This window comes from Eucalyptus grandis, chromosome 6, assembly GCF_016545825.1.
Source record: "Eucalyptus grandis isolate ANBG69807.140 chromosome 6, ASM1654582v1, whole genome shotgun sequence".
In the NCBI taxonomy this organism is placed as follows: Eukaryota; Viridiplantae; Streptophyta; class Magnoliopsida; order Myrtales; family Myrtaceae; genus Eucalyptus; species Eucalyptus grandis.
In genome coordinates this window covers 44,225,379-44,253,264 of record NC_052617.1, presented here as the reverse complement: position 1 = coordinate 44,253,264, position 27,886 = coordinate 44,225,379, and the positions used below count along the sequence as shown (strand labels likewise).

Here is a 27,886-nt window from a genome sequence, read left to right as displayed (position 1 = left end):
TTTTTTTTTTTTTGGGGGTCAGACGTTCTGCACAGGTCAGGACGCTTGAAAAGAGGGACATCATTCATATCGGGACTTCCACAATGTCAATGAGCATAAAAAGTTAAAAGCTGAAGCCTGAGAGTAAAGCTTTTTTTCTTTTTCTTTTTTTGGCCTCGGTCACTATACTCAAAAAGTGTTATACAACAAAGAGGACAGCAAAATTCCCGCTGTACACGAACCAAGAAGTACAAGGTGGCTGGGACCTAGAACGCCTGAATAACTACCTCACACAATAAACTCAGCTACTCTTTTCATTCCCTGAACAACCGACGAAAGAAAAAGGATTTACAAATCTTGAGTCCTGTAAAATCTCTAATACTTACCTTCTTTATCTCATCTAACTCTGTTTAAATGAAAAAATCTTACAGGTATCGGAAGTGGAACGAACTGAGTTGAGGTGCGGACTATCGGAAGAGCCGGTGAGGTTATCATGCTGGAATGCAGAATGAGGAGCTGAGGGCCGGAGGCAAGACACAGACCAGGTGAGGACCCGCAGGATTGCAACTGATATTTGCTTTGTCAATGTTCGGCAGCCCTAGTTGCGGGGGATGAACATAACCAGCCACCAGCGGCACGCATAATATGGAGATGATTATTCTGGAACCTGCCATGAAAACAGATTGGTGGTGCATGATAAATTACTCTACATAAAAATTACTGAAGAAATAACAGAGTAAAAGGCGAGACTTCAAACCTTGATTTGGAGATAGAGAGACATGCCCTCTCTTCCTGCCAGCAATCATCCAATTTACAGAATTTTCACTGACTTCATATAAGACCTCATCCTGTCATACAAAAATGAATTAGATAACGATAGAACAATTTTGAAACTATTTAAAGTAACTGTTTGGTGCAACAACACTTCTAAACCGAAACCTGATTTTAGACCCAGGTTCTTTGCATGCTATGAGCTACTCAATATGTGATACAACTCACTGATGCCTAAACTCATGGATGGGTTTCCTTTAGCTTTTCAGCAAATATGTAATTAAATAAAGAGGCACAACAGAAATCTAAAGTATACTCCTCTAGTCTGTAGATTTTAAATAACTAATCCTCTTACTTTGTCAAAACAGAACAAAAATAACTGATACTCTTATTGGTTTTTAAAAGGTTCATAAAGTTTATAAATTTGATGGAGAGGTTGACTAGCATAAAAGCAATAAATTCTCCTTTTGTATTCCCTTCAAGCTTTCAGAAAACCAGTACACCATGCACTAAACAAGGACTTCCAGAGGATGGTGAGAGCCAGGCGAGAATGGAACAAGATGGTGGAACAGAAATTTGAAACTTGTGCACCCTTAAATAAGACAATCGATAATGTCTAATTGGCTAGCTATATTATGTCCACTCATCGTTTTGCTAACCATCTTTCGTCATTGTTGACTTCCTATGAATACATTATTTACATTAGAACAGGTGATAAGAAACAAAAACCAATTTAACTAAATCAAGATCAAATGATAGAAGAATAGATGAAGCATATGCTCTTTTTACTTGTAATTGCGACTTTAATAAGATGAGTCCAAAATCCTTTTTTTAATCCGCCAAGTATCTTAGTTTTCTTTGTGGAGATCATCTGTATTGCTGACTTACATTGCCGTGTTGCAAGGTATCACTTTCCTCAAAATCCTTCAACCTTTCAATTCTCCATTTAATTGCAACTAGTTGTCCAACTCTAAGCCCACTAGAAGGAAGAGGCAGAAAGCCAACAGCCAAACATGGATCAAGCACAGGCCGCTGCAAAGAAAGAGCACTCCTAAAGATCAAATCCTGCCCATCACATCCAAGTCTGTTGGAGTCTCCTGCAACAGGTGGGTGTGCACCAATAGAGCGATCACCAGAAATTCCATATTTGATATTAAGTATAGTCTCTCGCCGTGCCTCCACTTGATCTGCAAACCAAAAGAAACATGGAACATGGCACGTAAAATCATAAAAATGATTTCCCTTTGAACAATCTTGAATGAAACTCCCCATAATCAAAACTTAGCTTCAAGTTACACTAGATCATCCAATAGGAGAAAGGTTGCATTATCCTCATAACATAACAATCGCCTATGTGAGAACTTCGAGCTGCTATCTTAAATTTCCTATCATCATTCATTTGACCAGGACAAAAGGTCTGGTCATAATAAATGTTGAAACTTAAGGCTCTTCACAAGGAAAAATGAAAGAGAAGCTGCATCTTATACCTCCAACTATTTTTTCCGTACATATGCTGAAGAGGATCCCTGCACGAGTGTTTGGAGAGATGATGAGAGGAAAGAATCCTAAGGTTGGCCTTCCATCATCTTCTCTAATATGGACAAATCCATCTTGCAGATCCAGCCAAGCATCATAGATAGTCAATGTGGCATTTACTTGCGATTGGAGTATAACCTGGATGTTGCATAGAGAGTAACTACAAAAGTAGTCAAAAGAATCTCCTACTTGATACTGTAGGGTGACTAATCTCATGTGATTTTTAAGTTTGTGGAGCAAGTGCTGTACATTAATCATCATTTTACGAGGATTCAGGATGAGTCTCCAGCATAACTCTTTTCATGTGTCAGTCAGGCAATCACTTATCATGTATCTGCCTGCTAACCTCCCACATTCCTCTTCCCCCCTCAAACTTGTGCATGCACATGCGCGCGTCACAGAGAGAGAGAGAGAGAGAGAGAGAGAGAGTTCTGGACTGATCTTCACATGATTCCAATTAATGTAGCTTAACTGGTATATCAAAGAAGTTGCAAATTTAGGATGCCTGATTATAAACGGATCTCAACTTCAAATTTGATTGACCCCTAATATCAAACAAAAAGTCTTCTGCCAAGCTAATTGACTGATTCTTCATTCAGAAGTTCAGGTAGCTATTATGATAGTCTGCCGATCTATAGCATGATTCTGTCAATGCAGTGCGAGAACTAGCCATCCCTTAAATCTTCAAAGAAAGTAGGCCTTCAGCCTTAAGCCCAACCCAAAAGTATATCTCAAGAAAGCTATGTAAGTTGTAAGGGATGCTACATGGCCCAAACTATGAATCAATCAATGCTGCTGAAAGTTTGAAACATACAATACCTGCAGGAGCAAGGTACCATCATTGCATTTATCTGCAACACGTGTGCTGACATGGAAAGGATTGGTGAAGTGCACAGCTATGGTCCTGTGACACGAATTAGAATGAACGTAATTATGATAAGGGTAAGTGGCACAGGATTCAGGATCGAAGGGACATGATGAATGAAACTATGCGAATGTAGAAAGCCACATTGATGGAGAATAATACCTGTCAAATATCTGGTTGCAAGACACTCCAAATTCAAGTTTTAAAGCTATTGTCCTCATCCCATCTACAATGCTTTGCTTCTGGGGGTTCACTGTCCTCAATCACAATGAAAGAAATGCAAAATCAATTATGCAACACTCTGCTTCCGGATAAAACAAACAGGTAATGCATATATAGAGACATTTGCATGGATACTGAACTACAACACAATTAACAATGAGGAACCTGAAGATGATCCTCTAGCAAGCTCGCTACTGATGGCTTGGATTGGGATCCACAGAATGGAAGTCGTGCTGCTTGCCCATTCTGGGAACTCTATCCGACCATCACGAAGTATCAACTGCTCCAAATTCTTATGATGATTATTTGAAGAATCCTTTTCCCAAGCACCATCCTCTTTCCTTATATCAGCAGTATTCTGCAGCTCATGATTAAAGCTCTCCATCTCAATGGCATATGAATCCTCGATCTTCAGACCTGGACCAGTGTCAATATGAAGGACAGCACCTTTCAAAGAGTAGTCGATAGGCCGAACTATTATTCCGACCCATTGTGGCTCGTTTATTAGCAAAGCGGATGAAACAGATGCAGTAAGATCAACCAGAGGTCTTGGATCGGAGACCTAACAAAAAGAGATACTGTTTCAGCAATCTATGATTCTAGAAACAAATCAATTATAACATCTCTAAGTCATGTCCTCCCGTGAAAATTCAGCAGAACACGCACAAGAAAGAAGCAGATGTGACCAAGTCCCAGTTTTGTCCCGACACAATACACATGCCTATTTTTGGGAATTCTATTCAACACAAAATCATTACCTTCAAAATTGGTCTTGTTGGTTTCTCATCGCTCATAAAATCATCACTGTCAGCAGGGCCACCCTTGGAAGAACCATGAGATCTGAATCTCAATTTCCCAATCTGTCCAGTGAGAACTCCCAAGACATAGGAACCTGGTTTTTGTGGGGGTAAATTTAGAGTGATAGTATTCCTACCAGGATTTAGAATGATTGCACCGGAGCTCTTCAATGCCTGAAAAACAAATAAAAAAATTGGGGTCAATAGCATACTTTGTGAGCCTATTATATCTCCCTCTGAGGACAATTAATGCTGAAGACCATCTACTTGATTAGACACACCTTAGCTCCTTCATCAGCATTAGTTGTAGCCATCAAGGTGAGGTTAAGCGAATCAAGGGTTATATCATCCGGAAAGTCACTCCAAATGGTCACGGATAGAGTACCCGGATCACCATCACATAATTCCAGTGGAGGGCCGGGATTGCCAGAAAATGTAATCAGTGATGAAACGTCTAAAGGAACAGGATTCTTCATTTCACTGTGAGCCAAACGAACCACTTCAGACTGAAAGGCCTGACGTTCTTTGGTCAAGAATAAGCCTTTTTCCAATGAAAGCAATCTCACACAAGAAGATAGGTAGCCAGCTTGGTCATCTAGTATCTTCTGACACTCGGCCAGGTCGGGCAGAACTTCAGCCAGTAAATCATGCCATCCTTCACCAGCATAGAGAGCACAAACCTTCTCATAAGACTTTGCAGCTAGGTCAAAATTTCCATGCCTAAAGCAGACAGCAGCAATTTCACCATCAAGGACAACTCCATGCCTTTTCCACCAGGAACGATGGTAATTGTCAGCAGCACCTTTGGTTAGCTCCAGATATTTCTCCTATCATGATCAAGTTTTAAGAATGAGAAATTAAAAAGAGTTCCTTTCCTCTTTTAAATCCCCTTAAGCCTGGGTCCGGAAAAGCAAGAGTTTCCAATTAGAAATTACCAACTCAGAAAGCAACCTCTTTAGTTTTGCAAAATTAAGGTTCATAAACAGAAGAACACAGTAAATGCCAAGGCAATGCAGGAGTCCAAGGCAAGATTGTGCGTAGCAATCAGGCTAAGGAAAGATAAAATGACATAAAGCTACTAGTAAATGCCAAGGCAAGATTGTGCGTAGCAATGCAGGAGTCCAAGCACATGCGGGTGGTTATACCTCGAAATCCTCCAAAGATGAGAAAGATTTCCAAAGATCTGGACTCGATATGGTATTGTGAAGAGCATGTTCTGCAGCAACATAAATCTCTGCAAGCCTCATAGGCCTATCAATTGAGCTCTCAAAGCCTGGTGATGAGTTTGTTCGTGACATAATGGCTGCATGAGTTTTATTTGACGGGGAAGTTTTTAAAGATGCATCTGAACCCAACCTGTTGACAAATTGGAATGATGAGAAAGCCATGCAAAACAAAACAAAATAGTGCCACAAAGTTGGTAAATAACCACAAATTTCATTACCCATCAACAAATCCCGGGCGACCATCAAAAATTTCAAACATGTTTCCAGCAGATAGAGAAGCTCTTCGACGGTTAGCCTCACGCAGCAATACCGAAGGTTCAAGAGGCAACTGCTTCCTGTGAATACCAAAGTGCTTGACTCTAGGACTAGCTTGTAGAATGATCTACAAGAAATCAAATATGACCGTCAATTTCATATATATTTAAGTGGACTCAGAATGCCATTTGGAGCAACTGAGAAGATGCAGGGTCCAAAATGAGCACTATGAAAAGTCACAAAGGCTATCAATCAGTATATCTAAATGTTTCTTCTGCTTTACAATATTGCATGTTCTACTACAAAGACATTCCTCTGAAACAGAAAAAAAATCCGTAAAACTCAACAGCAAGTTGAGAGAATTTTCTTAGATGTATTTTTTCCTTTTTTCTTTTTTTCTGGAAACAACAATGTGATATTATCCTGGACAAGAAGCCTCATGCAATAATTGAGATGGAGGAATAAAGCTTGCTATAATGGTTGATCACACAACTCATTCAGATTACTCAATTCACCCAGTAACACAAATTCAAAGCTTCAAAGCTCTTGTATGCCTTAAAATGCCTATTAATTTCAAACAAAAATAAACAATCTAAAGCAAACAAAGTTCCACAAAATCTGCCTCCTGATGTTAATCAGTTGATTTGGAGAACACACTGCAATTTATGAAGTATCACGAATCTACCACATGTTTCCTAGTTATTAAAATATATCTTGACCAGGAGTATAAAATTGCACACCACTCTCATCATACCCCGAGTGACCATCGGGTATGTTGCCATGTATGAGTGGTTAAAATTGTATATTGCTCCCAAAAACAAGATCATTAGACAAATAATCACCTTAAAGTGTCATATTCTCATCCACGAGATTACCAGCTTGGCTAATACAAATTGAAAAACATGTCTAATGTATGGTTTACTAGCTCATAAACCAGGTCATGGACTTGCCTTTTCTTTCATAAGCACCTCAGATGAAGCATCTGGCGGAATAGATGGCCAAATTGCAGGTTTGGGCCAAGGTAACATACTGAGCGAGGCACTGCATAAAATAGGGATGAGATCAAATTTACAACAGCTAAATGGATAAATATACTTGTCCTGGGAATTCAAGCTCCTACCTGTTGACAGGACTCCTTTCTAAATTTGTCCCATATCCAATCAAATATGCCAGCCTCGTAAACTGCCATCAATCACACTGTTCAGCATAGAATCTCATTGGCAATTGGTTAACTTGAGTGGGAGAAAAGAAGGATGCAATGGTTATAACATATGTCCAGAAGACCTGTAAAAGAATTGAAAGGAATCTCTATACAAGGATCTCATTGTCCAGCATATTAAGCATAAGTCTCTGGTTTCAGCCTAAAAAGGAGTGAGCAATCTCTGAAATACCCAATTTTCCGAACTCTCCATTTCTTCGCCACAGCAAAACAAATCAATTGCTTTAGTCAATAATTCAAGGTCCTCAAAATTCTCGCCAGGTACTATAAGCTATTAGCTGGTGTCAATGATGGTAAGATCTCATGCTAAAACCTATATACTAAATGATTTCCAACTTGTTAAAAAGTATCAATCAGCAATTGTTACATTTATAAAAAAGAACACATATGAAAGTCTCACCTTAATCCTACATAGAGAATATAGATCACCCTGAAGACGGTAGAACTCCTTTTCTACCTCAGAAGAGACGGATCCATCTTTGTAATGAGAGGAAGTTGCTCTGATTAAAGCCAAGCATGCAGTCACTACCCACACTTCACGTGTGCAAAATGGTAGCATACTCTGAAAAGAGTTCCCAAAGACCAGGAGGTAAGGCAGAAAGAAACACAGAGCAAATACTCTACATTTCAAAATGTAAATCAATTGAAAAATAAAGGCAAGAAGCATAAGGTAAATATATGTACTTCATATAGTGCCAGGGTCTTTGAGAAGCTTATTATAAATGAATAACCCCTCAATGCAACTTCATATGGCCGACCGAGTTTAAATAAAAGCTGCAGTAACAGATATGTTAGTTAGAAACAGTAATACCGAATAAATAAATAAATAAATCCTTTAAAGTAGCAGCAAACATCTTACAACCAGAAAAAATAAATAAATAAATAAATAAAACTCTCAGCAAACAAGAAGTCCATTCTACTTAAGCATCAGAAGAAGAGGAATCAAATTAGCAAAGAATTGCACACCTTTGATTGACAGGCAAAGAGATACTGCCTAAACTCAAATTCCCTGAATGAGTCATCTTGAACAATCTGTGTGAGCGGCTTATTTCCAGGATTGAGGAGTGCTGCTTGATCATCACCCTTATCTTGTCCTCCAAAGTCCCTCTGTTTTGCAGTCATGTTGGCTGCATTTACATTGATAGCTATAAGATTGTTCATAGTGCAGAGGTGAGCAAGGATCTTCGAAAGAACCAGCAAAAGTAAGCTCCCTCTGTTTTTGCAGACATGACATGAATCTATGCTGACCATTTTTACAAGTAATGCCCTCACAATGGATATCCATCCTCACAATGGCTGATGTTCATGCACTAAAAGATAATACATTGCCTTTTACGAAAACCAAATCGAGACTGCATACTTGGTGCCAACTGCCATCTAGATACTAAGCGAATAATCTGATATTCAAGGCAGTTTGTCGAAGTGCACTCTATACTGTCCTTCTCATTACATAAACTACGATAGAGAGCCAAATTTTCAGAAATGTGTCACAAGTAACAGGTAGACATTTTTATTACGATAAAAATAATAATAATAAAAAGCAAGAAATAGACGAGTTAGGTTGCCATAGCAATCAATCAGAATAACAAGACACCTACATTATATGAAAATTCAGTCAAACAAAGACATGTTTCTCATCAGTGACGTAGAAGTATCAACAAGGCATTCATGGAATACACACCTGTTTCCAAGTAGCAGAGTTCTAGTTCATCATACTCACGTAACGCATCTTCATGAAGTTGAGCCATTTCAAATATAAAAGCCAAGCTCTCCTGTTGACCATTACAAAAAACATTAAAGGAAAAAGGAAACTGAAAGAAAAGGTTGCAGAGAAAGTTTGAATTGATTTGGAAAAACAGACGCAAGAAAACATGAAATTTCTGAGTAATGTGCCTCATAATTGCATTGAGACGAATGGATAAGAACAGCAGACCTACATCTTATGATATAATGATTGTGCAAATGCAAAAGGTCGATACATGCAAGACAAAAGGTATGCAGGCAACAGGTACAATCAAAACAAGGCAACTCACTTAAGCTAAAGGTACATTTCATTTGATAACAATGGTCCACAACTTTGAGAAGGGAAAGACCTTCAATATGAAAAAATTACAGAAGTTCCAAATCGGCATGAATCTTTGTTCAGTGAGCTTCCGTATCTCATCCTCGTAAAAATGAACACGCTTATCCAGGGTATTCCTGATGGACTCCACAATTTTCGATTCCAAATCTTCCCAAAAATTTGCTTCAGGACCGTGTATGTCATATTTGCAGCACCTGAGACAAGGACATGTTTAAATTTCAGAGCATGGTAAAGGCTGACAGAGACTTTGGAACCTAGTAAAAAAGAAGAGAAGAATAACAAAAGAACTTGCAACTGGTCACGAGAATCATTACTCCTTCAACTATGAGAGAGAGAGAGAGAGAGAGAGTCAATCTTAGCCTCGAGAGATGATAAGTGCTCAGGTGACAACGACACAGTCATTCACAATTGCAATAGAGTTTGGTGATTAAAAGAACTTCCAGGTGGCATAGGTATACTTATCAACCTTCTAAAATGAGTTCCAAGAGCTAGAAATAAATAACAAGCTCTAATAAGAAGCCTAAGTAAACAGAGAGTTAATGCTTAATAACAATCTTTCTTGCTGCTCTGGTTTTGTTAAGTAGAAACTAAGAGGAACTACAAGAAATAATTAGTACCTTTCTCTTCTCTTGGAGCTGAAATCAACTTCAAGCCTGGCATATACCTTTTTGGCCAATTTAGTGGCCTGGTCATTAGTTGGATGAGCTCTGGAAACAAACACAATAAACCATTCTCTCTCATCATTCTGTACAATTAGTTTTAGTCGTGGTTTCAGGATGGTTTTGAACTCGTCAAGATCCTGCAAAAGGGTAATTTGGTATTACAGCGTGTTCCATCAGCAAAACTGATAACATGAAGAAGCCGGCATTAAATCCTGAATGATTACTATGATGCTTTCCGAATCCAGTCTGAAGCATTTTCAGATTTGGAGAGTACCATCAATCATCTTTGTGCAATTACACACATGCACACACACATGAATGAGCATCAGAGTAAGAGAACAACCTACGTCTATGGGAAGTCAATAGACAAAATTGCTGGAAAGTGTTGAATTACAAGAAAAACTTCCATAAATAGCACAAGGGCAGAAGCATTGACTGACGATGCAAATTCAATGCAGAAGTAACTCGAGCTCGCATTCACAGTTCCTATCAGGTGGCCTTTCATGCAGCCAACTGAACAGCAACTTCATTCATCAGTCTCCATACTCAATTACACATACATATACATGCAGTAAGTACCACGGATCATGTAAATTCCAATAAATACGAAAGTAACAATCACCATGATGAAGTTGAACCAGGCCCTGCATACATTATTTACTTCGTTCAAAATAACCCAATATCAATTGAATGATGAGCACCTTCTTGTAGCTTCAAAACAGGACTGGGCATTTACATAATTCGTCATCATGGAATATCAAGAAAGCTTGCAAAGCTTAAACGGCAAAGATAAATAGCTCAAAAGGATGAGGAAAGGGACAAAGAGCCACCTCACAGGTCACAAAAATCACGGTAGCATATGGCTCCCGAAACCAAAACAAAGATTGTTCCTGTGGAAAGCGGCTGCGAAGTCTTGCATCAGTTGTCAAGATGAATTCAGCAGGCAAGTTCTCAACAAACACAGCATTACGGGTCTTGTTATTCAAACAAGCTCTTTTAAAAGGCAATCTCTCCTCAAATCCATTCTTGATAGTTGGCCACAAGTCACTCACATCTTCAACTGGAAGTCAGTTCAGAGCAATTTAGATCAGAAGACACATAGAAGAGAGGTCACCCCTAATGAGTGAAAATGTTAATGCAAAGACGGTAGGAGAATTGACGAGAAAATACTCATGACAATAAAATTAAAACATAAAAGTAGATGAAGGTAAATTGATGATGCTGTGAAAACTAGCCAACATATTGATGAAGCCCAAATAAGATTAAATAAGCTAACTTATCATGCATAGAAGCTCAAACCTATATTTAGAAGCAAAATAGTAATAAATTAACCAAAGAACTGCATGAATGGTCTGAACTCAAGCCTGGATCAACCCAGCAAAGATACATTCCTCCCTAAATTCTGCATTTCTCAGAAACAAAAAGATGATTCTTGATCATGCTCTTTTTTCTCTCTCAGGGGAAAAAAATAAGTCACTTGTTTCCTATATGATCCAGCTCTTACAAATAGCACATTCCAGCTGAGCCGAATCTCCTGCATGCTAAAAGTCCAGGAAAAGAAGTTTCTTTGCTGCCGCGACCGAGAAATGAAATGACTCCACAGTTCAATTAACAAAACAACAAATTACAAAGTGGCGACATTCCGCGGACATTCGCTGCACAGCATCACCCGTCAGTTCAGTTCCGAAGCACAATGCGCCATCAAAACGATGACGCCCAGCGCGGAGAGAGCAAAATCAAAACGATTCCAAACAGACCGAAGCCAGAAAAATTTCAATTTTAGAAAATCACCACACACACGGAGTGAACTCGAAAGACAATTCAATGCGATCTCAAAGCAAACGGTTTTAAGGATCGCGATCGGGCGCCCTCATTTCCAAAAAAAAAAAGATCGATTCAAATCCAACAGTAGTAGTAGACAGCTCAACAACCAGCCGCCCTTCGCGAGCACATCCGAACTCGTGATCGAACTCGAAGCGGGGGGAAAGAGAGATCGCACGCGAACGACGTGCGGACGGCTCCAAAAGAGAGGGAGGGGAGGGCGCTCACTGGCAATCACGAGGTGATCGCAGGAGCTCTTGATCGTCTGGAACTGAGCGAGGTAATTCGCCATGCCCGCCGATCTACGAGGACCGCGGGCCGATCGCTACAGGCGCGGGCGTTCGCATCGCACGGAAGCGTCGCGCGCGGGTCGTGCGACCGGAGCCGGAGCCGGAGCGGGAGCCGAGCGGAAGCGAGGGAGTGACTCAGTGGAATCTCCGCGGAGATTTGCTGCTCTGCTTGCTCTTCCCCGTCGTCTCCCGAACTTCGGTTGCTGCGGGAGAGAGGGGGATCCACCCGCGGCGCGGATCCGGTGCTTCGCGGGCGTACGGGGTTCCGCGATCAGGGGCCTTTGCCGGGTCGCACGTGGCGGCTGATGGTTGGCTGGGGCCCCGGCGGCCCCCTGTGCGGTGGGTGTTTGGTTGCGAGGACCTCTCTATCCTGGGCCAGGGTTGGTGCGCGCGATTGCAGTGATAATAATTACGAGGCTTGGCTGCCAGAAGCAAAAAATCCTTCTGTTTTTGGGCTTTAGGACATGGAGCTATATTTTCAGCCTATGACGATTATAATTCTTTCCATTTACAAGTAAGGCAAAATTGGAGATCATCCAATATCGATTAAAGATTAATTATAATTACTTGAGATGTGTGGAATATCATTTTTCGAAATCATATTACAATTACGATTGTAATATCTTAGATACTTGTTAAAAAAATTGATTATCTTTAGAACTAGAAATCAGTACTAAAATTTCAAATTTAATATGTTGAGTGCGGATGAATTGAAATGATAAGGTTTGTCATGTAAAATAATATGGCACGAAAAGGAAATCATCGGTCAAAACTAAGGAAAAAAGAAATCCAAATCCGTTCGGCCTAGAGAATTCTCAAATTCAATTACACTCTAGAATTGTCAAACACGGTGGGAACTAAAAGATGCCCACAAACAATATTGCCTGGCACTGCTGATGCTAGTTTCTCCTAAGACCGACTCCGAAAGCAGCCATCCGATCCGGACCAAAACATCAAAAAATAAAAGTAACAAAGGCCACGCTACAGTACCCTTGAAAGATCAAAATTGATGCGATTTACATGGAGCTCGTCCCTCGAGCGATGAAGAAATCGATTCACTTTATACACTGCTGCACCGGCGGACCTCGACATCCCCCATCCTCCTCGCGAGCAGATCATGTGGAAGACAAACGCTCTGATCTAAGCGAACTCAAGCCGTCGACATGGTCGAGAGCCTGCTCGGGGTCGGCCTGAAGCTCCACCTCCGGAGGCTGAACCGGCGAGCCGGCGGCGTCAAGGCCCTCTTCAGGATCTCTCTGTTCGCCTGATTCGTCCTCACCGCCCTGTCGTCGGGCACGACGTACCCGTGGCGGCTGCACTGGACCGACCCAGGACCCCTCGTGCACGTGCAGGCCGGCCGGCGCCGCGGGGATGACGCCACTGGCGAGGCGCACCTGCGGCCGACCCGGTTCTCGCCGATGAAGGAGACAGATCTCTGCGGGAGGCGCGGCCTCTGCAGCGGCTTCTCGAGCAGGACCTGCATGGTTTTTTTTCCGAAGAGCTTTTGGGGAGGACGATCGCATGCAATTCCTGAGGGGGAAAGATGGCGCGCTTTGTGCTTGTGAGGAACGGGGATTTATGTTTGCTAAGCGGGTTTTGGCCTTAGGATGATGGGGGGAATGTTCCATGAATTTCAAGGGGTGCGAATGGGCAGTAGTTTAGAATTGACTGGTTCAAGACTTGGAGAGGACTTCTTGGACTGCGCGTGAGATTTGACCAAGGCAATGAAAATGGCCAGTCAAACCCCCCCACAATTCGATCTCGGTGGACGATTTGGCTTTGCAAGTGCGTTCTCCGCAACATTCGTGGACATTTTGACTGAGCTTTGGACCATCTAGAAGGACCCTTTCGGACAAGAAATCTGGTCATGGGAACCCACCCACCCAATATCAGCAAATGGTTTCCTTAGAACCATGGACTGGAAAATCGAATGGCGTCTCGCCCGACATCGACCGATGATCATATAATATCGAAGACGTGGTTTTCATTAACCCGCATGGGTGACGTTGCATACCTCCTGATCTCAGCTCATGTCAGTATGAGGATAAACTGAGATGAAATTGGACAAAGCAACGGCAATACGTTGCCTGTTTCTTCTACCTCAGTGCCGTTTCTGCACTGTTTATGTTTAGTTAGATGGCCTGGCATTCCCCTCAGATGGTGACGATGGGCTTGGTCGTTTTCGCGTCTCACCACGCGGTTCCTCCTTATTTCCTGGAAATTCGGAGGAACGTGGCTGCACAGGTCCAGGTCCGGGTCTCGCTACTGCCCTCCGTTGGGCTTGCGAGTCGCTCTTCTCCGGAGCAGGCTCCATTCGTTAGAACGGTATTTCTCTGTCTTGAGCTGCAGAAATTGCCCACTCTAGACTTTGGGCCCTTCTGTGCGGGTCTGGAGGTGCTAAATTGGACTTCAGCTTCCTAAAGCGCTTGGTTTTCAAAGTGGGAATTGGAACATGGTCGAGTCAGTGCTGATTCTCTATTTTCAAGGTAGAAATTACAGGTTTCAGAGTGGTTGATCATCCATCATCCTTTTCGGTACCATTTTTTTTTCCCTTTTGGAAATGAACCACCGCGGAACTAGTTTGAATACGTTAACTTGGAACGAATCACTCAAAGTAATTCAAAGCCTGCTAAGCACCATGATTAGGGGTTGAGCCATGCGACTCGAGAACCAATGAAATCGTCCTGGTCAGCTAGGTTTCCTCCTCTTTCTCTAAAGAATATATCTAGTAGTATCAAAGTGCTATATTGGTCGCGGATGTAGCGCGCATTTAACTAATCAAACCTACTCACGGTTTGACATGCATCAAAATATTGTAATTAAAAATAAAATAAAAAAGTGCTCTGCAAAAGCTAGAGTCGAGGATCATAAATACAAAGCAACTATATCAAAATATTTATGATCCCCAATGCAATTTTTGTGGGTTTTTTTTTTAATTACAATACTTTAACGCACGCCAAACCGCAAGTAAATCTGACTAGATAAATGTACATCACATCTGTGATTAACACAGAACTTTGATATTACTAAATATTCTCCCCTCTATCCATCAACAAAAGCATTAAGACATTCACACTCTTTTTCCTGTCACAAGAGAGATAAACAAATACTTTTGGGAATAGTTCTTGCTAAAGAAAGAATAAGATGAATAGATGATTTAGTTTCAAGTGGAGTTTAGAAGTGTCAAGGGACAGTAATTTTGACTTTCACGAAATGTGATTTAGCTATTTTTAAGGTGTGATGATCTAAGTTTGAATATACAACGACCTTGGGATTGTATTTTCCTTTCAAAATGCGACTTTCCCGAATGCATTTAACAATTACACATACCCAGCCAAACTCAACACAGGCGTATATCCCAAGTAGTTAGGATCAGCTAAATTTAAATCGCATGCCTGAAAATGGGACCTTTTCCAGTTAGTTGGTGGTGAACGTAGGCTCACTTCACTTGGCAAACATGATACTTTCGACGATTTATATGAAAGGAAAAGAAAGAATCACATAATTTGTTCGTTCGCAATGCGAGCCCCATGCAAAATTCACCGAATGCGTATGCAAATTACTCACACAAAGCCACACCACTTCCTTTGTTATGAACTGATTGATGGTTCTTCCTCTTCACTAGTGGGCACCGGAAGATGGGTATCACAGAAAGAATGCTTTCCCTGCTCTCTTTTGTTAACTCTCTGCTTTAGCTCAGCCCTCTAGCTCCTACCAAGAGGAGCCATGTTTGGTTCAGCTTTGCAAATGGGCTTTGGGACTCTAAAGTCCCTTGGCCAAATGCCAAAGCGTTTGATTCGATTTTTTGGGCGACTTGGCAAGATGCAATTGCATCTCCAAATGACTCTAAGGGCTCTTAGTCCAAAACAGATTTAGGGTGCGTTTGGGAAGACTTTTGGGGAAAGTCCTTGAAAAATGTAAAGACCTTTGAGTCAAGGGTGTTTTTCAAAATGCAAAGTGTGTTTGGTAAATTTATTTGTGAAAGTCCATTGTGAAGTATACTTGTGCAAAATAGTGTTTGGGTAAATTAAATTTGTAAAATACTTTTATTATTAAAAAAAGAAGGAAAGTTGGCCGGCCAAGGCTTCGCTGGTTACCGCTAGCCAGGCTTCACGCCAGCAAAGGGTAGGCGATCCGGCGAGGGTCGCCGCAACCCTCGCCGCACCATCGCGCAACCCACCACGCCACGAAGGTCACCACAAGGTCGCGGAGGATCTGGGTCGCGGCGAGGTGCTAGGTCGCCTGGGTCGTCGCGACCTTTGGCGACCTCCATGACCCGAGATCCGGGTCACCGCGACCTCCGGCGACCTCCGCAACCCGGATCCGGGTCGTAGCGAGGTCGTGGGTCGCCGAGGTCGCGACAACAAACCTCGCCGCGACCCAAATCTGGGTCGCGGAGGTCGCGGCAAATCGACCTCGTCGTGACCTAGGCAACCGACGCGACCCGGATCTGGGTCGCGCGATCGGGTCGGCGACGGTCGCCGGGGTGTGGCGACGATTGCCGGCCTCTCTCCAACCCATCACCGACCCATCGCCACCTCGCCAGCCGAGTTGCCACCTCGCCTGCTGACATCCGAGAATTCAACGAAGAGGAAGATGAATAGTGCATCGGGCCTTCTGAAAATGCCGAAAGCCCAAGGCAGCCTAGGACCTGCCTTGGGCTTTCAGCCTTTGGAAGGCCAGCATTTCTTCAAGGCAGGTCTAAATTTTTTCCCAAACACCTAATATTTGGGCAAATGGGCTTTGGGTATCCAAAGGTACTTGGCAAAGCTAGTGCCAAACGCACCCTTAAAAGTCCTTTGGGAACTTGCATTTCCGGAATGCAAGTTCTAGTTACTGTTTACTTCACAGTTACTATTCATCCACAAGGAAAACCACCGAACAGAGGCCGATGACCTCCGGCCAAGGGGATCGCATGCGTCGAAGACTATTGCCTAAGGGTTGCTCGGCCTAAGGGTTGCTCGACCCTGGCGACTGGCGACCGTCGACGGACCTCAAGCGACAACCCCCGAGGTCGAGGTTCGCGCGACCCAGGCGACGGCCGCCTGATCCGGCGGTCCGATGGCCGAACTTTAAAAAAAAAAATACAAATATATTTTTGCTTTTTTAATTTAATAAAAATCAATTACAAATGTAAATTTTACCAAATGGTATTTTGGCCAAAGTTGTTTTTCAATGCAAATTTTATCTAACGATATTTGCATTTCTGCAAATGCATTCCCCAAAAGCCGAACCAAACGGGCCCGAAGAAGAAGAAGACATCCGCAGATTCCGTTTCCCAGAAGACTATCCTGTTTGGGACCTCCATTACTTCATACCAGGCACAAAGAACTCTCTCTCCCTCTCTCCCCCCCTCATGTGCAGTGATAAGTCTGAGACTAGCAATGTTTACCATCGCAGATTGGAGGAGCATTTCTTGAAGATGGCAAAGGACTCGGCAACTGGGATGTTTTCTCTCGTATTCATGGTAAGTTTTACACAAGAACAGGGGCCAGATTGAAACTGGCATAAAATCTACTCGACAGTTAATCTCTTTGAATTACTTGATTGAACTTTTTTCCGGAAATATTAAGAACAATAGCGATGGGGACGGGGCCGTTCGAGTGCCCATCTGAACCTATAGTAATGTAACTTGCCATGATTAAGTGAGATTTGTGACTCTTCCCTTTCCATGTTTTACTTTGTGCGTGGGTGCGAAAACACGTCTCTTTGCGCGCGCTCTTTCATAACCTTAGCTAAGACATGAACGGTAAAACCGAACTTCATCAAGAGTTCTTTTAGATTATACTACTAGAGTTCGTAATAACATTTGAGGTTACCAACATGAAAATAGAATGATAACTTGGACTTAGGAGAAATCAATACACGTTTGATATGTATATTAAGGCTATCATAATATGATATGGGGAGAGAGAAGACTGGATATTATGGGACAGGATACAGTTTGTTTCTACACATGCAGCGGTAGGAAATAGGGCAAGACTCAGCTCTATTGGGCCGTGCCCGTGCACAAGTTGAACCTACTGACACCAATTTACAAGGAGAGCATGAACCACATGCGTGCGAGCAATCCGGCAATCTTGACCCGACAATTTGAACCGTGTGCACCACCCTCTTCCCATAGCTCGTTGTCTCCTCGCTTTCTTTCAATCGATTCTTTTCACAATCATTAGGTTGCTTGGCTTCGAAAATAGCTGTCAAAAACGCTGAACCCCGTTATTGTTTTCTTCGAGAATGCAATTTCAGATTTGATATTGTGATTAATTATATTAGATGGTCATGGCTGTTTAGTAGTTAGTCACTCTTAAATAAAAATAGCAATAATTTCTATCATTAGTCCTCTCAACCGGCAACTTGCATGTTTCACTTGGTGCTTGATGCATCGCATCAATCTTAGCTCATGCAAGATGTTAGTTATCCATGTGCATTAACAAAAGATATGAAATCAAGCATATATTTTTACCTTTTTGACATCTATGAATTTAGTACTAACCTACTTTGGAGACAGTAAGCATGATTGGAGACTAAAACATTAAAGCCAGGCCATGCTAGAGACTATTAAGTCACACAAAACCTCAGGGTATTGAGAGAGCAGGTCCATGCATGTATTTAGAAACTTTAAGTAGAAGGAAACGGAAAACACATGGTATCAAGTTACGAGGATAAACATGTTGGGGACGCATACATGGCGGAGCGCGGTCAGTTTGCCCGGTGGACGAGTGGACCCAGAGAAGGAGGGCTAAGAAAGCAGAAACGGCGCATGCAGAGAGCTTCATGGCTGCTGGTGTATTGAGTGTGTGCTAAGTGAGAAGATCAGTCGTGCATGCGGGCGTGTATATATACAAATTAGAGAGAGATGGCGGTGGTGCGAGGAGGATGGAGGTATTGAAGGGTATCACAGGCCACATAGGGCTGCGAGGGGGAGGGTCACAAGAAAAGGGTTGGGCTCAGATAATTCTAAGTGGCTGTTCGCTCACATGCTTTCTTGCACCTCAGTCAATTGCGCTGCTGCTTGTCGCTAATGAAATCTGCATCCTTACTTTCCTAGGAATTATGTGATGTGATCTCCGGAACAGGGGGAGAGGACACGCAGGCGGCGACACGGGCAAAGCGTCTGAACTCAGAACCGAGAATAAATACGATGCATGACTAGGACCTGCCCTCGTCTCAATCTCCCTCGAGCCCAGTTCTCCTTTTGGGCCAATCTGTTAAGCCCCTACTGATGCAAGGCTTTCCAGTGCTCGTTCAGACGACCGTGAACGGGGGCCCGTATAGAACTAGTGGCTTCTGGGTTTGTGTTGTTCAGGTGGACCTGAAATCTTTACGATCGGAGTCCATAACGCCAGAAGAATTTCAATTCATGAACGATTCTGAAACCATTGGGTATGTCGTTGCTGCAAGAAAACAAAACCTGCTCGACATCAATTTTTTTTATCGCTTTTTGGCTAACTAACGATGTGAGAAATGCTGGTGTAATTCTATCTCCTTTCTTCTTTTTTGAGCTCAGTTGACCATCAAGGCCGATGGAACCGTAAGCGAAGTTAGGCTTCGCTCTATCCTCCTCCTTCCGCACGTGCTGAAGTGGCACCATGTCATTGGACCTTCAGGAAGTGGCTTTGCTGCGCACAGGCTGTACGAGGTGCCAACCAGGATGGTCCCGATCCCGACCCGCACTGAATGCGGGTTCAGATCAGCATGTTAAAAGAGTCAGAATGATATGTACCTCAGGCGATGCGGGCCAGGTTAGAGGCTTAGAGCTTAGCGGATTAACCACGTGGGATTCAAGATCGGTCCGAAAAGTGCCTTGTCCAAACTCGCCCGATTCGTCACTATGAACACGAGATTAGTCGAGATACGGTTTGGACTGGGCTAGCCTAACGATGCCGTGATTTTAATTTTCTAACCGTCTGATACCAACCGCAATCAATGGAGGAAATACGACAAAGCTTTGACCGGTTTCATTTGTTTGTTTTTATTATTTTGTTTAACTTTCCATCATTTCCTTTTTCTCTTGGTTTAATTTAGGATTTGAGGATTTATAAAGACCCAAAAAGCACCAATATGAAAGGAAAAATCTACGTATATGAAAAGTTAAAATCATTGCATATGAAAAATGAAAAAGAAATTACACACCACGAAATAAATAATTACGAGTAAAAAAATACTATCACTAAGTAAAAAGAAATCATTAATATCATTAGAAAGATATATTACATTTTAAAGATGAATAAACACTTGAAATGTTTTCTCTACGACTAAAAAAAAAGATCATTGCCCATTATGACTTTTCATTTTTTTCCACTCAAATCAAATTACTTTAGAATAACTATCCAGCTGCCAAAAAAAAAATAGTATTGTATATCTAAAATAAATATATTGACAAATGCCAATTAAATTAGGTATCAACGAATACCTTTTACTTTCCTGCAATCGAAGATGTAAAGACTAATGAACCTTTCTTCATGATTATGTACTAATCGATTACAAAAGCCAACATTTTTTTTTTTTTGAGTTCTTGAATTTCTTTTATTTAGGAACAATATCCACCAAATATGTTCTTTAGCTAAAGAATGATATATGTTATTTTAAAAATTACGATTGGATTCTTCATATGTTATATCTTGTTCAAATATTATTATTTTGATTTGATTTTCAAAATAAAACAGAAAATAAACCTCATCTCGTTCCATTTTTCAATAGTGAAAATCCCACCAAATTCTTTGACAAAAAATCACGAAAGTAAAACTTGTATTTCTATTCCCAACTTCAAAATTAATAGGTGACATTTCCACTCTATAATGTTAAATGATCATATGGTCATATACTAATTTTCTCAATTTTTGAGCGTGCTCAACGTGATTGTACCCTTTTATTTTCGGATCATGCCAGGTCAATAGAGAAAATTTATCAAAGATTAGTTGAATGATGAATTGGGACAAACCCTCAAGTCCATGAAACTGCCGTATGCGCAACCGTAAGCTTTGTTTCAATTTTTCTAATGATTCAAGGAAAAATAAATAAATAAAAAGTCCATCATCGATGTGACATTTCGCCTGCGCTCTCCAGCTACTTAATCAATTAATATATACGAATTATTTAGCACATGACAGCATTTTTCCCTTTTTCCTGGCGTCCTCCTAGGGTGGATCCGGACCGTGGATCGAACTACAGGAGCGGCGGGGCTCTTCGCCACCGACAGCAAAGTCAATATCAATCATCGATGGCAGTCGCTTTCCGGACGATTCATACTCATCCGAGTCCATTTCCCACTTCAACCTCAAGTCCCTCCTCGTCCACAAATGTAAAAATGAAAAATGGAGGGCAGATTAGACTGAATTTAGCTGTACAACACATGTTGCCTGTGCTTCACGTTCAAGATCCACGGTTGCTTTGCTGTTCCACTCGCACCAACTGTACTGAATCCCCTTTATTTCTCTCTTTTAAATTTTTTTTTTTTTTTGGGTGGGTAGTAGGATCTGTCAGAGTAAAGTGACTTAACGCCAATTCTCGACATTTCAGACTAATAAAATATTTACAGATGCAACGTCTCACTCTCTCCTTGCAAAACCAGAAAGGGACAGCAAGCAAGAAGAGGGGGAAGAGAAGACTTGCGTTTTAAGCAAGGGGAGTGCTGACTTTTCAAGCGACTTAATTAATCTGTTTAGCACCCACTTTGGTTCGTTTGATCTTCTCGTGATTTATTATTTACCTATGTACAGCTGCGGTTGAAATGGCCTCTCTCGCTTAAATGGTAGTTTGTCCTTTTCTTGGGGTGGTTGCTTTGGAAATATTCTTTTAGAAGCAGGGGCAAAGAAATGGAGTGGCATCTGATGCTTCTTCAACACTTTGCAGCCATATCGAGAATATATACCTAGAGAGAGAGAGAGAGAGAGAGAGAGAGAGAGCAGTGGAGAAGAAGGAGAAGAAGGAGAAGAAGAAAAGGGTCAGATCAGATCCAGTTGTTGGGAGCAAGTATGGCTTCAAAGCTGATCTTGATCGCGGTCTTCGTCTTTGATGTCATTGCCTTTGGACTTGCCGTTGCGGCTGAGCAGAGAAGAAGCACTGTAAGTTTGCGTTTGTTCTGTAAGGACTCTGTTTCGTGCTCGTAAGTTGCCAATTCTGCGGCAATGGCTATTGTCCAAGTCGTTCAGTAATTTCATGAATTTGTTCATGGATTGCATCATCTTTTGCCTTTGTTGATAAGAGAACGATTATATTCACCTGCTTAGTGGAGGAAAAATAGCATCCTTTCACCTCCAAAGGGCCACGGCGATAGAAACAAAACGCCAATCTTCTGCTTCTCATAATTAGGATTCACACCTACTCTCGAAAAGCATGGCAAACCACGGAATTTCCAGATCTACTAATTCCAACATTATTTCTCGCGGAACTCCATCATTGAAATTCCGATTCAACGAGAAAAAAAGGTCTAGCTTAAGATGCCGTAGAGCCAGATCTCGCTTGTCGCAATTGTGTGTCCTGATTGAATCTTTTGATAGGTATACATACATTGTGGCTAAGTCCGCCCCTCCGATGCTCGAGAGATTAGATACTGGCTTAATGCTGCAGTTCCGATCTATGACTACAAATTACTATATTGTGCAATTTTGATGAGGAATTCGATTGAATTTAAATCAAACCGATGTTCTGGATCCTTGTTTTCCTTAAATCTGCGACTTTTGCACAATGAATACGTCTTCATATGAATAGATATCTTTGTATTCTATATTCAAAGTTGAGCTTTGCTCGCCCAAACGAAAGCATTACCTACTTTTCTACACAAGTGATGCAGCACCATCAAAGAAATTTATATAAAAAAAGGAAAAGGAACTTCCCGGACAATTTCCCGGCTCCTAACTAAAATGGATTCGTCTCTTTTCAGGCCACAATTGTCACGGACAATGAAAAAGACTACAATTACTGCCGGTATGACTCAGACATCTCCACCGGCTATGGCGTCGGAGCATTTCTGTTCCTAATGGTTAGCCAAGGCATCATAATGGCAGCAAGCCGCTGCTTCTGCTGCGGAAAGCCCTTGAGTCCCGGAGGCTCGCGCGCCTGGGCAGTCATTCTTTTCATTACCTGCTGGTATGCTTCAAGTGCTTTTCCCATACGTAAATTAAAACTATTCATTGGGATTTCGTCATTCGGTTAATCATTCCGGTGTTTGAAATGTGTCCATCAGGGTGTTCTTCATCATCGCGGAGGTGTGCTTGTTGGCGGGATCGGTAACGAATGCGTACCACACCAAGTACAGGACCGCCTTTGGCGGGAACCCTCTCTCGTGCGAAACAGTGAGGAAGGGGGTGTTCGGCGCCGGGGCAGCATTCGTCTTCTTCACGGCCATCGTCTCGGAGTTCTACTACGCTTGCTACTCCAGGGCCAGGGAAAGCTTCCGACCTTATGACAGAGAAACAGGTGTGGGCTTGGGCGCCTACAAATGAGAGCTCTCCTTTGCTTTGGGTTTATCATATTCATGACCATGGATATTCCATGGGTATTGTCTAAGTTTTGAGGTCGCTCTCATCTAGTAATAGGTTTAAGGTAGTTGATCACCCTGTAATGTCTGAACGAACTCGTCTCACGATATTGCATTTGTTTATTTTGGTGGGTTCTGTCGTGTAAACACTAATAAGACGATGATATTGTTTGTGTCCATTAGAAATACAAAATACTGTCGACGAAGCGGATTGATCACTCAATCATTCCGAGTTTCAGTGACAAATCCCCATGTTTGGAATTTGAGTCGTTTGTACCAGCTTTGCAGTTGCAGCTGATATAATGAATTTTAAACCATAGCCGTGCTTGGGAATATCAGTATACTGTTCACTGGGCTTAGACTTTAAGGTTCTGTTGACGAGAAGCAATGGGCCACAAGACAAACCCTTGATCAACGTGTGGACCTTATGCAAGTTTTTTTTTTTTTGAAAAGAAATTTCTATTGACTACCTAAATGATACATGAAAAGATTTATAGAAAATTCTATAATCATCACGACAATACAAGCTTATAGAACTACAAAACAAACCAAAATCTAGAAATAAAAGTCTATTATTAGAGCATGGTCAATAGAGGTAATTACACGCTGGTACTCCACGAACACATTCGTAACTTAATCCAAGTAAAAGCATTGGTGGCCAGTCATTGAATCGTACAATATTGTTATTGATGAGCACATATAGAGATTTCCATATGTAGTTATGGTTTTTCCCTTCGAAGATGTATACTTGGATTTGAAGTCTCCAACACTATCATTATATTTAGACAACAAAAACATCATAAACAAGCTCGGATCTAACGCCAGTAAGAGCAAGCCTTTTAGTAAGTGTGGGACACCATAACTTCTAACGAAAACATGTAGAACGAGCTTAAATCTAACACCGGAGTTAATGTGAGCATCATCAAAACTAGAGGCAAAATACTTATTCTTTAAAACTACTAAATCGGGAGAGCAAAACTACGAGATATAAATCTAGACCAGCAGAGTAAAGTAAGAAACGATAGAAAATAGAAGGAAAGGCAACCAAGGAGGGAGGAGAGAGGTTCAATTGATATGAAAAGTAACGGTATTATGCAAGTATCTTAAGTGCATCCAAATTGCTATATTTGATGGTCTCACTTAGAACTCAGCATACGCGAGGTCTAAATGTATTTTTAGGCATTGCCCTCAATGCAACCAACGACTAAATTTCATTCACCGAAGTTTAGTGTAATACCAAGCTGATCACTAAACTTTGATTTTAATTGGCCAACACATTAAACTCTTATTCTTTACAACCAATGCATTTTAATGGTAACTTAACCGATTTTCCCATGAAATACTAGCATGACAAACAAGTGGCCCGACTTTCGGATGCGACATCATCGCCATGTGGGCTGCTCGTCGGTATTTAGCGTATTTGGTATATGTGAAGCTACGGTACTTGAGGCCTCAGTCAGAGTGAGTGTACCATCAATCTCCATCTCAAATCTAGCCATCGGATCTATAGTTGTGCAAGCCCCCAGCGCCACAGAAGGATCCCAAATCTCGGTATACAATAGCAAGATGAAGATACGATGAAAGACATAATTGTCGTGTTTTGAAATAATGAATTGTTCTGCATAAAACATGACCCGATGAAACTGATGCCGCGCCTTTTCTCCTGGACTCGTCGGAATGGCGACCGCTGCCTGCATCTGATTAGACACTTTTTTGTCTTTTTCTTGCTGATGAAATCACGAAGCGTGAAGACATGGACTGCTGAGAGAAGCAACGAGAGACCTCTTTCTCTGTCTCTTGTGGGTCGAGAGGGAATCAAAAGTACGAAATGTAAATTGTCTGGTTGCCCAATTTAGTCCAACGGGCATCCGTTCGTAGCTTTTTGCTGACCCACGCTTGGTAATTTATTCCCCCTGTTGGCGGACACTGCCTTCATCATCAACTAGACTCTTCTCCTTTTAGGCCCTTTCTGTGAAAAATGATTTCGAATTGAAAAGTAGATGCTCTTTGAAGCTCGATGCATCTTTCGTCCTGGGCTCTCCTTCTCTCCTTTCTCTAGAGAAAAAAGCTAGCACGAGATCCCTTCTTATCTTAGGAGACGAGCGTTTGAACTATCGTGTTACTAGCGAGACCTTCGCGGAGGATCGAAACATGAGCGCTCCCGAGATCAAGACACGTGTGCCCATCGTCACGTCGAGCAATTACTTTCCAGCAAACGAGTGCCGTGATTTTTGGAAGATGTGTAGAAGAACCCCGTCGCTAGGGTTTCGATAATAAAGCCTCCGTTTCTTATTACATCACCTACCTTCGTACTGAGTTCTTATTCACGTGTAGAGCTGAAAAAGTGGGTGCTAGCTCCCACGCAGTCGCTTCCCAAGAGCACAACTTTCGTGGATCTGTCATTTCGTGCGATTTAATGCAGCACCCATCAATGGGCGACCGAAGAGGAATTTACCAATCACATAAGCGGAGCCATCAGTTCGTACGTAAGGTGCTTTGATGCGCGCAGGTCTCCGAACTGAGCCGCATATCCTGCGGAACCGGCTAAAAATCTTTAACCATCTTCTTCAGATCTCCACCGAATTGTATTACCCGCTGGTCCATGTCGCTTGTCCCGTGCTATCGCTGCCCGATGTCTCAGGTTTCCTCATGCGGTTTTACTTGACGTCCATGGCGATGTAGCTTTCGGACTGTGAATTTCGAGGAAGCATTCAAGTCAACATGTTTGTACACGAAACGTGCATAGCTAAGTGGGTAATTAAAGATAGTTTTGAAGCTCATAGGATAATGTGAGCAACGACAGGACTGTCGACGGAATCATTTCCTAACGAGTCATCTCTGTTTCAAAGCTCTTGCAACCTCAATTTTCAGCCTAATTTGCCTTCCGACTGCAACTACATCCTCCATCTTCGTCTCGGGCCGACGATGACCCCAATCAGGCCGCACCCACGTGTTCGCTTGGATCATTTGAGGTCTACCTAATGCAGCAGGCGAGCTTGCTCACTCTAATCGATTTGAGCATGCGCCGTACGAATTGAATCGAGGGAACACATGCTGGAAACGTCACATTCATGTGTAAAAAACATGGACCATGTCGATTCCGATGGAGCAAATGATTCTCCACAAATGTCAAAAGGACTAAACTCCGGAACATGTCGTGGCTCGGTTTTGCTTTGGACTTTTTGTATTATCAATGTACGCACTTTGTTTACTAGAAACAGTACTGCGCACATGTGACCGTGAGCTTATAAACGAGGTGAAGAAATGTCGCGTTGGCCAATCTTCTTTAAGGACGCGCCTCTTGACCACTTACATATATTTGGATCGGCACAGATCGTGGTCGTTGTCCTTGTTGATTTTCTTGTTGGGGAAAATTCAATCAACATTGGGAAAAAAATGAAGTTAGAATTTGATGCGCGACCTCACTTTTTCTAAGGAATTATTTGTCCTACAACAACAAAGTCTCGAATAATAATACTAATAAGTAATTCTAGTATTTATCAAAGAACTCTAAAAGGGAAAATAATTAAAAATGATGGTTATATATCTTTTGAAAAAAAAATTGAAGTTGAAAATAATGAACAAATATTGAACAAAAAATGTCAAATACGTAACAGCAAATAAATATATTTAAACATAGACAACCTTTTAGAGGTTAAAAACTTATGCAACCTTCCTTGGAGAAATCAATGCTGGAGTGAGGTACTCTCTTGGGCTCGAAAGTTCCTAACTGGAAATGATTTCTATCATAGAATTGTCCGGCTCTCCTTCGGGGCCCTTTGTCATCTCATTTGGAAGAAGATGAATGCAATCATCTTCGAGGTGAATCCCTTGTCGTTCCGGCGCTCAAAAACCACCTAATTAAGGTGGTTAAGGACAAGGTTAGTACCTTCAAGAATGTCGATCCCGCTCCGAGGAACAAGCGGCTTCAGAGAGGATGGGGCTTTGATCCGGCGGTCTTCTCCTCGGTCTCCTCGTTGATCCTTCTTGTTTTCCGTATCTCGGTTGTAATTCCGTTCTTTGCCTTTAGGTAGAGTGCAGGAGGTTCGGAGGTTGTCTCCGTTTGTCTTCTTTCTTCCTTAGGAGTTTCGTCGCTTATCGTGTAGCCTTGTGCTCTTTTACATCGGATCCCCTCACTTTGCCGCCACTGGTCGAGTGTGGGTTATGGTTCGATCTTTGTAAGCTTCCCTCTTTTAATTTAATTACCTTTACCAAAAAAAAAAAAAAAAAAAACTTTCTAGCATATGCAACTTTTAAAGGTTATAAGAGCATATAATAATCGTTAAGCAAAAATAATAAATTATAAATTAAATAATAACAAAATAACTGTAACTCTATAACTTTATTGTGAACAACCATAATATTTCAATAGGATACAGTGGTTATTATAGAATTATAATTATTGGTTATTGTCGAATGTGGTTCACATGTGCACATTCACATGTTTTTTATGTGAAACAAGATACGTTTTACTTTGTTTTACAAACAAACTTCAAACATTTCTTTTATTATGTGTATTATTTCCGTTACTTTGATTCGGTATGCGTTCTCTTAGTACACTGAGTACAAAATAGGATTTGAGACAGGGCATTGTCTCCTAGAGACGAAATTTTCAAATTACTTTACGGCTCTTAATTACATATCCATTCGGAAAACTCATTGCCTTTCAAATACTGTCGTT

The 27,886-nt window shown here is 41.7% G+C and overlaps 3 protein-coding genes across 3 annotated transcripts; 1 reads left to right on the top strand and 2 right to left on the bottom strand.

The window, feature by feature from the left end:
• Window positions 1-118: 118 nt before the first annotated feature.
• On the bottom strand, window positions 119-11,931 carry LOC104450150 (trafficking protein particle complex II-specific subunit 130 homolog). The gene is made up of 21 exons (XM_010064590.3): window positions 11,665-11,931; window positions 10,446-10,675; window positions 9,571-9,752; window positions 8,964-9,147; window positions 8,552-8,642; window positions 7,837-7,997; window positions 7,555-7,644; window positions 7,271-7,432; window positions 6,772-6,833; window positions 6,602-6,692; window positions 5,615-5,778; window positions 5,316-5,526; window positions 4,452-4,997; window positions 4,132-4,344; window positions 3,539-3,935; window positions 3,314-3,404; window positions 3,106-3,190; window positions 2,238-2,424; window positions 1,639-1,937; window positions 737-827; window positions 119-646 (listed from the first exon to the last, which is right to left on the bottom strand). The coding sequence occupies exons 1-21, from the start codon at window positions 11,726-11,728 to the stop codon at window positions 471-473; spliced, it is 3,777 nt and encodes a 1,258-aa protein (XP_010062892.2). The 5' UTR covers window positions 11,729-11,931; the 3' UTR covers window positions 119-470.
• A 583-nt stretch (window positions 11,932-12,514) lies between these two features.
• On the bottom strand, window positions 12,515-13,379 carry LOC104450149. Its single transcript, XM_010064589.3, has one exon. The coding sequence runs from the start codon at window positions 13,207-13,209 to the stop codon at window positions 12,877-12,879; it is 333 nt and encodes a 110-aa protein (XP_010062891.2). The 5' UTR covers window positions 13,210-13,379; the 3' UTR covers window positions 12,515-12,876.
• An 8,009-nt stretch (window positions 13,380-21,388) lies between these two features.
• Window positions 21,389-23,543, top strand: LOC104450148. The gene is made up of 3 exons (XM_010064588.3): window positions 21,389-21,790; window positions 22,609-22,814; window positions 22,912-23,543. The coding sequence occupies exons 1-3, from the start codon at window positions 21,701-21,703 to the stop codon at window positions 23,168-23,170; spliced, it is 555 nt and encodes a 184-aa protein (XP_010062890.1). The 5' UTR covers window positions 21,389-21,700; the 3' UTR covers window positions 23,171-23,543.
• Window positions 23,544-27,886: the final 4,343 nt, after the last annotated feature.

What these genes read in the sequence shown, in the direction of transcription:
- LOC104450150 (XM_010064590.3), bottom strand. Translation starts at nt 11,728, where the DNA reads ATGGCGAATTACCTCGCTCAGTTCCAGACGATCAAGAGCTCCTGCGAT. An exon ending in ATACCTTGCAACACGGCAAT is followed by an intron (nt 828 to 1,638) that starts GTAAGTCAGCAA and finishes TTTGTATGACAG; the next exon opens with GATGAGGTCTTATATGAAGT. An exon ending in CTCTCTATCTCCAAATCAAG is followed by an intron (nt 647 to 736) that starts GTTTGAAGTCTC and finishes TTTTCATGGCAG; the next exon opens with GTTCCAGAATAATCATCTCC.
- LOC104450149 (XM_010064589.3), bottom strand. Translation starts at nt 13,209, where the DNA reads ATGCAGGTCCTGCTCGAGAAGCCGCTGCAGAGGCCGCGCCTCCCGCAG.
- LOC104450148 (XM_010064588.3), top strand. Translation starts at nt 21,701, where the DNA reads ATGGCTTCAAAGCTGATCTTGATCGCGGTCTTCGTCTTTGATGTCATT. An exon ending in CTGAGCAGAGAAGAAGCACT is followed by an intron (nt 21,791 to 22,608) that starts GTAAGTTTGCGT and finishes GTCTCTTTTCAG; the next exon opens with GCCACAATTGTCACGGACAA. An exon ending in ATTCTTTTCATTACCTGCTG is followed by an intron (nt 22,815 to 22,911) that starts GTATGCTTCAAG and finishes TGTGTCCATCAG; the next exon opens with GGTGTTCTTCATCATCGCGG.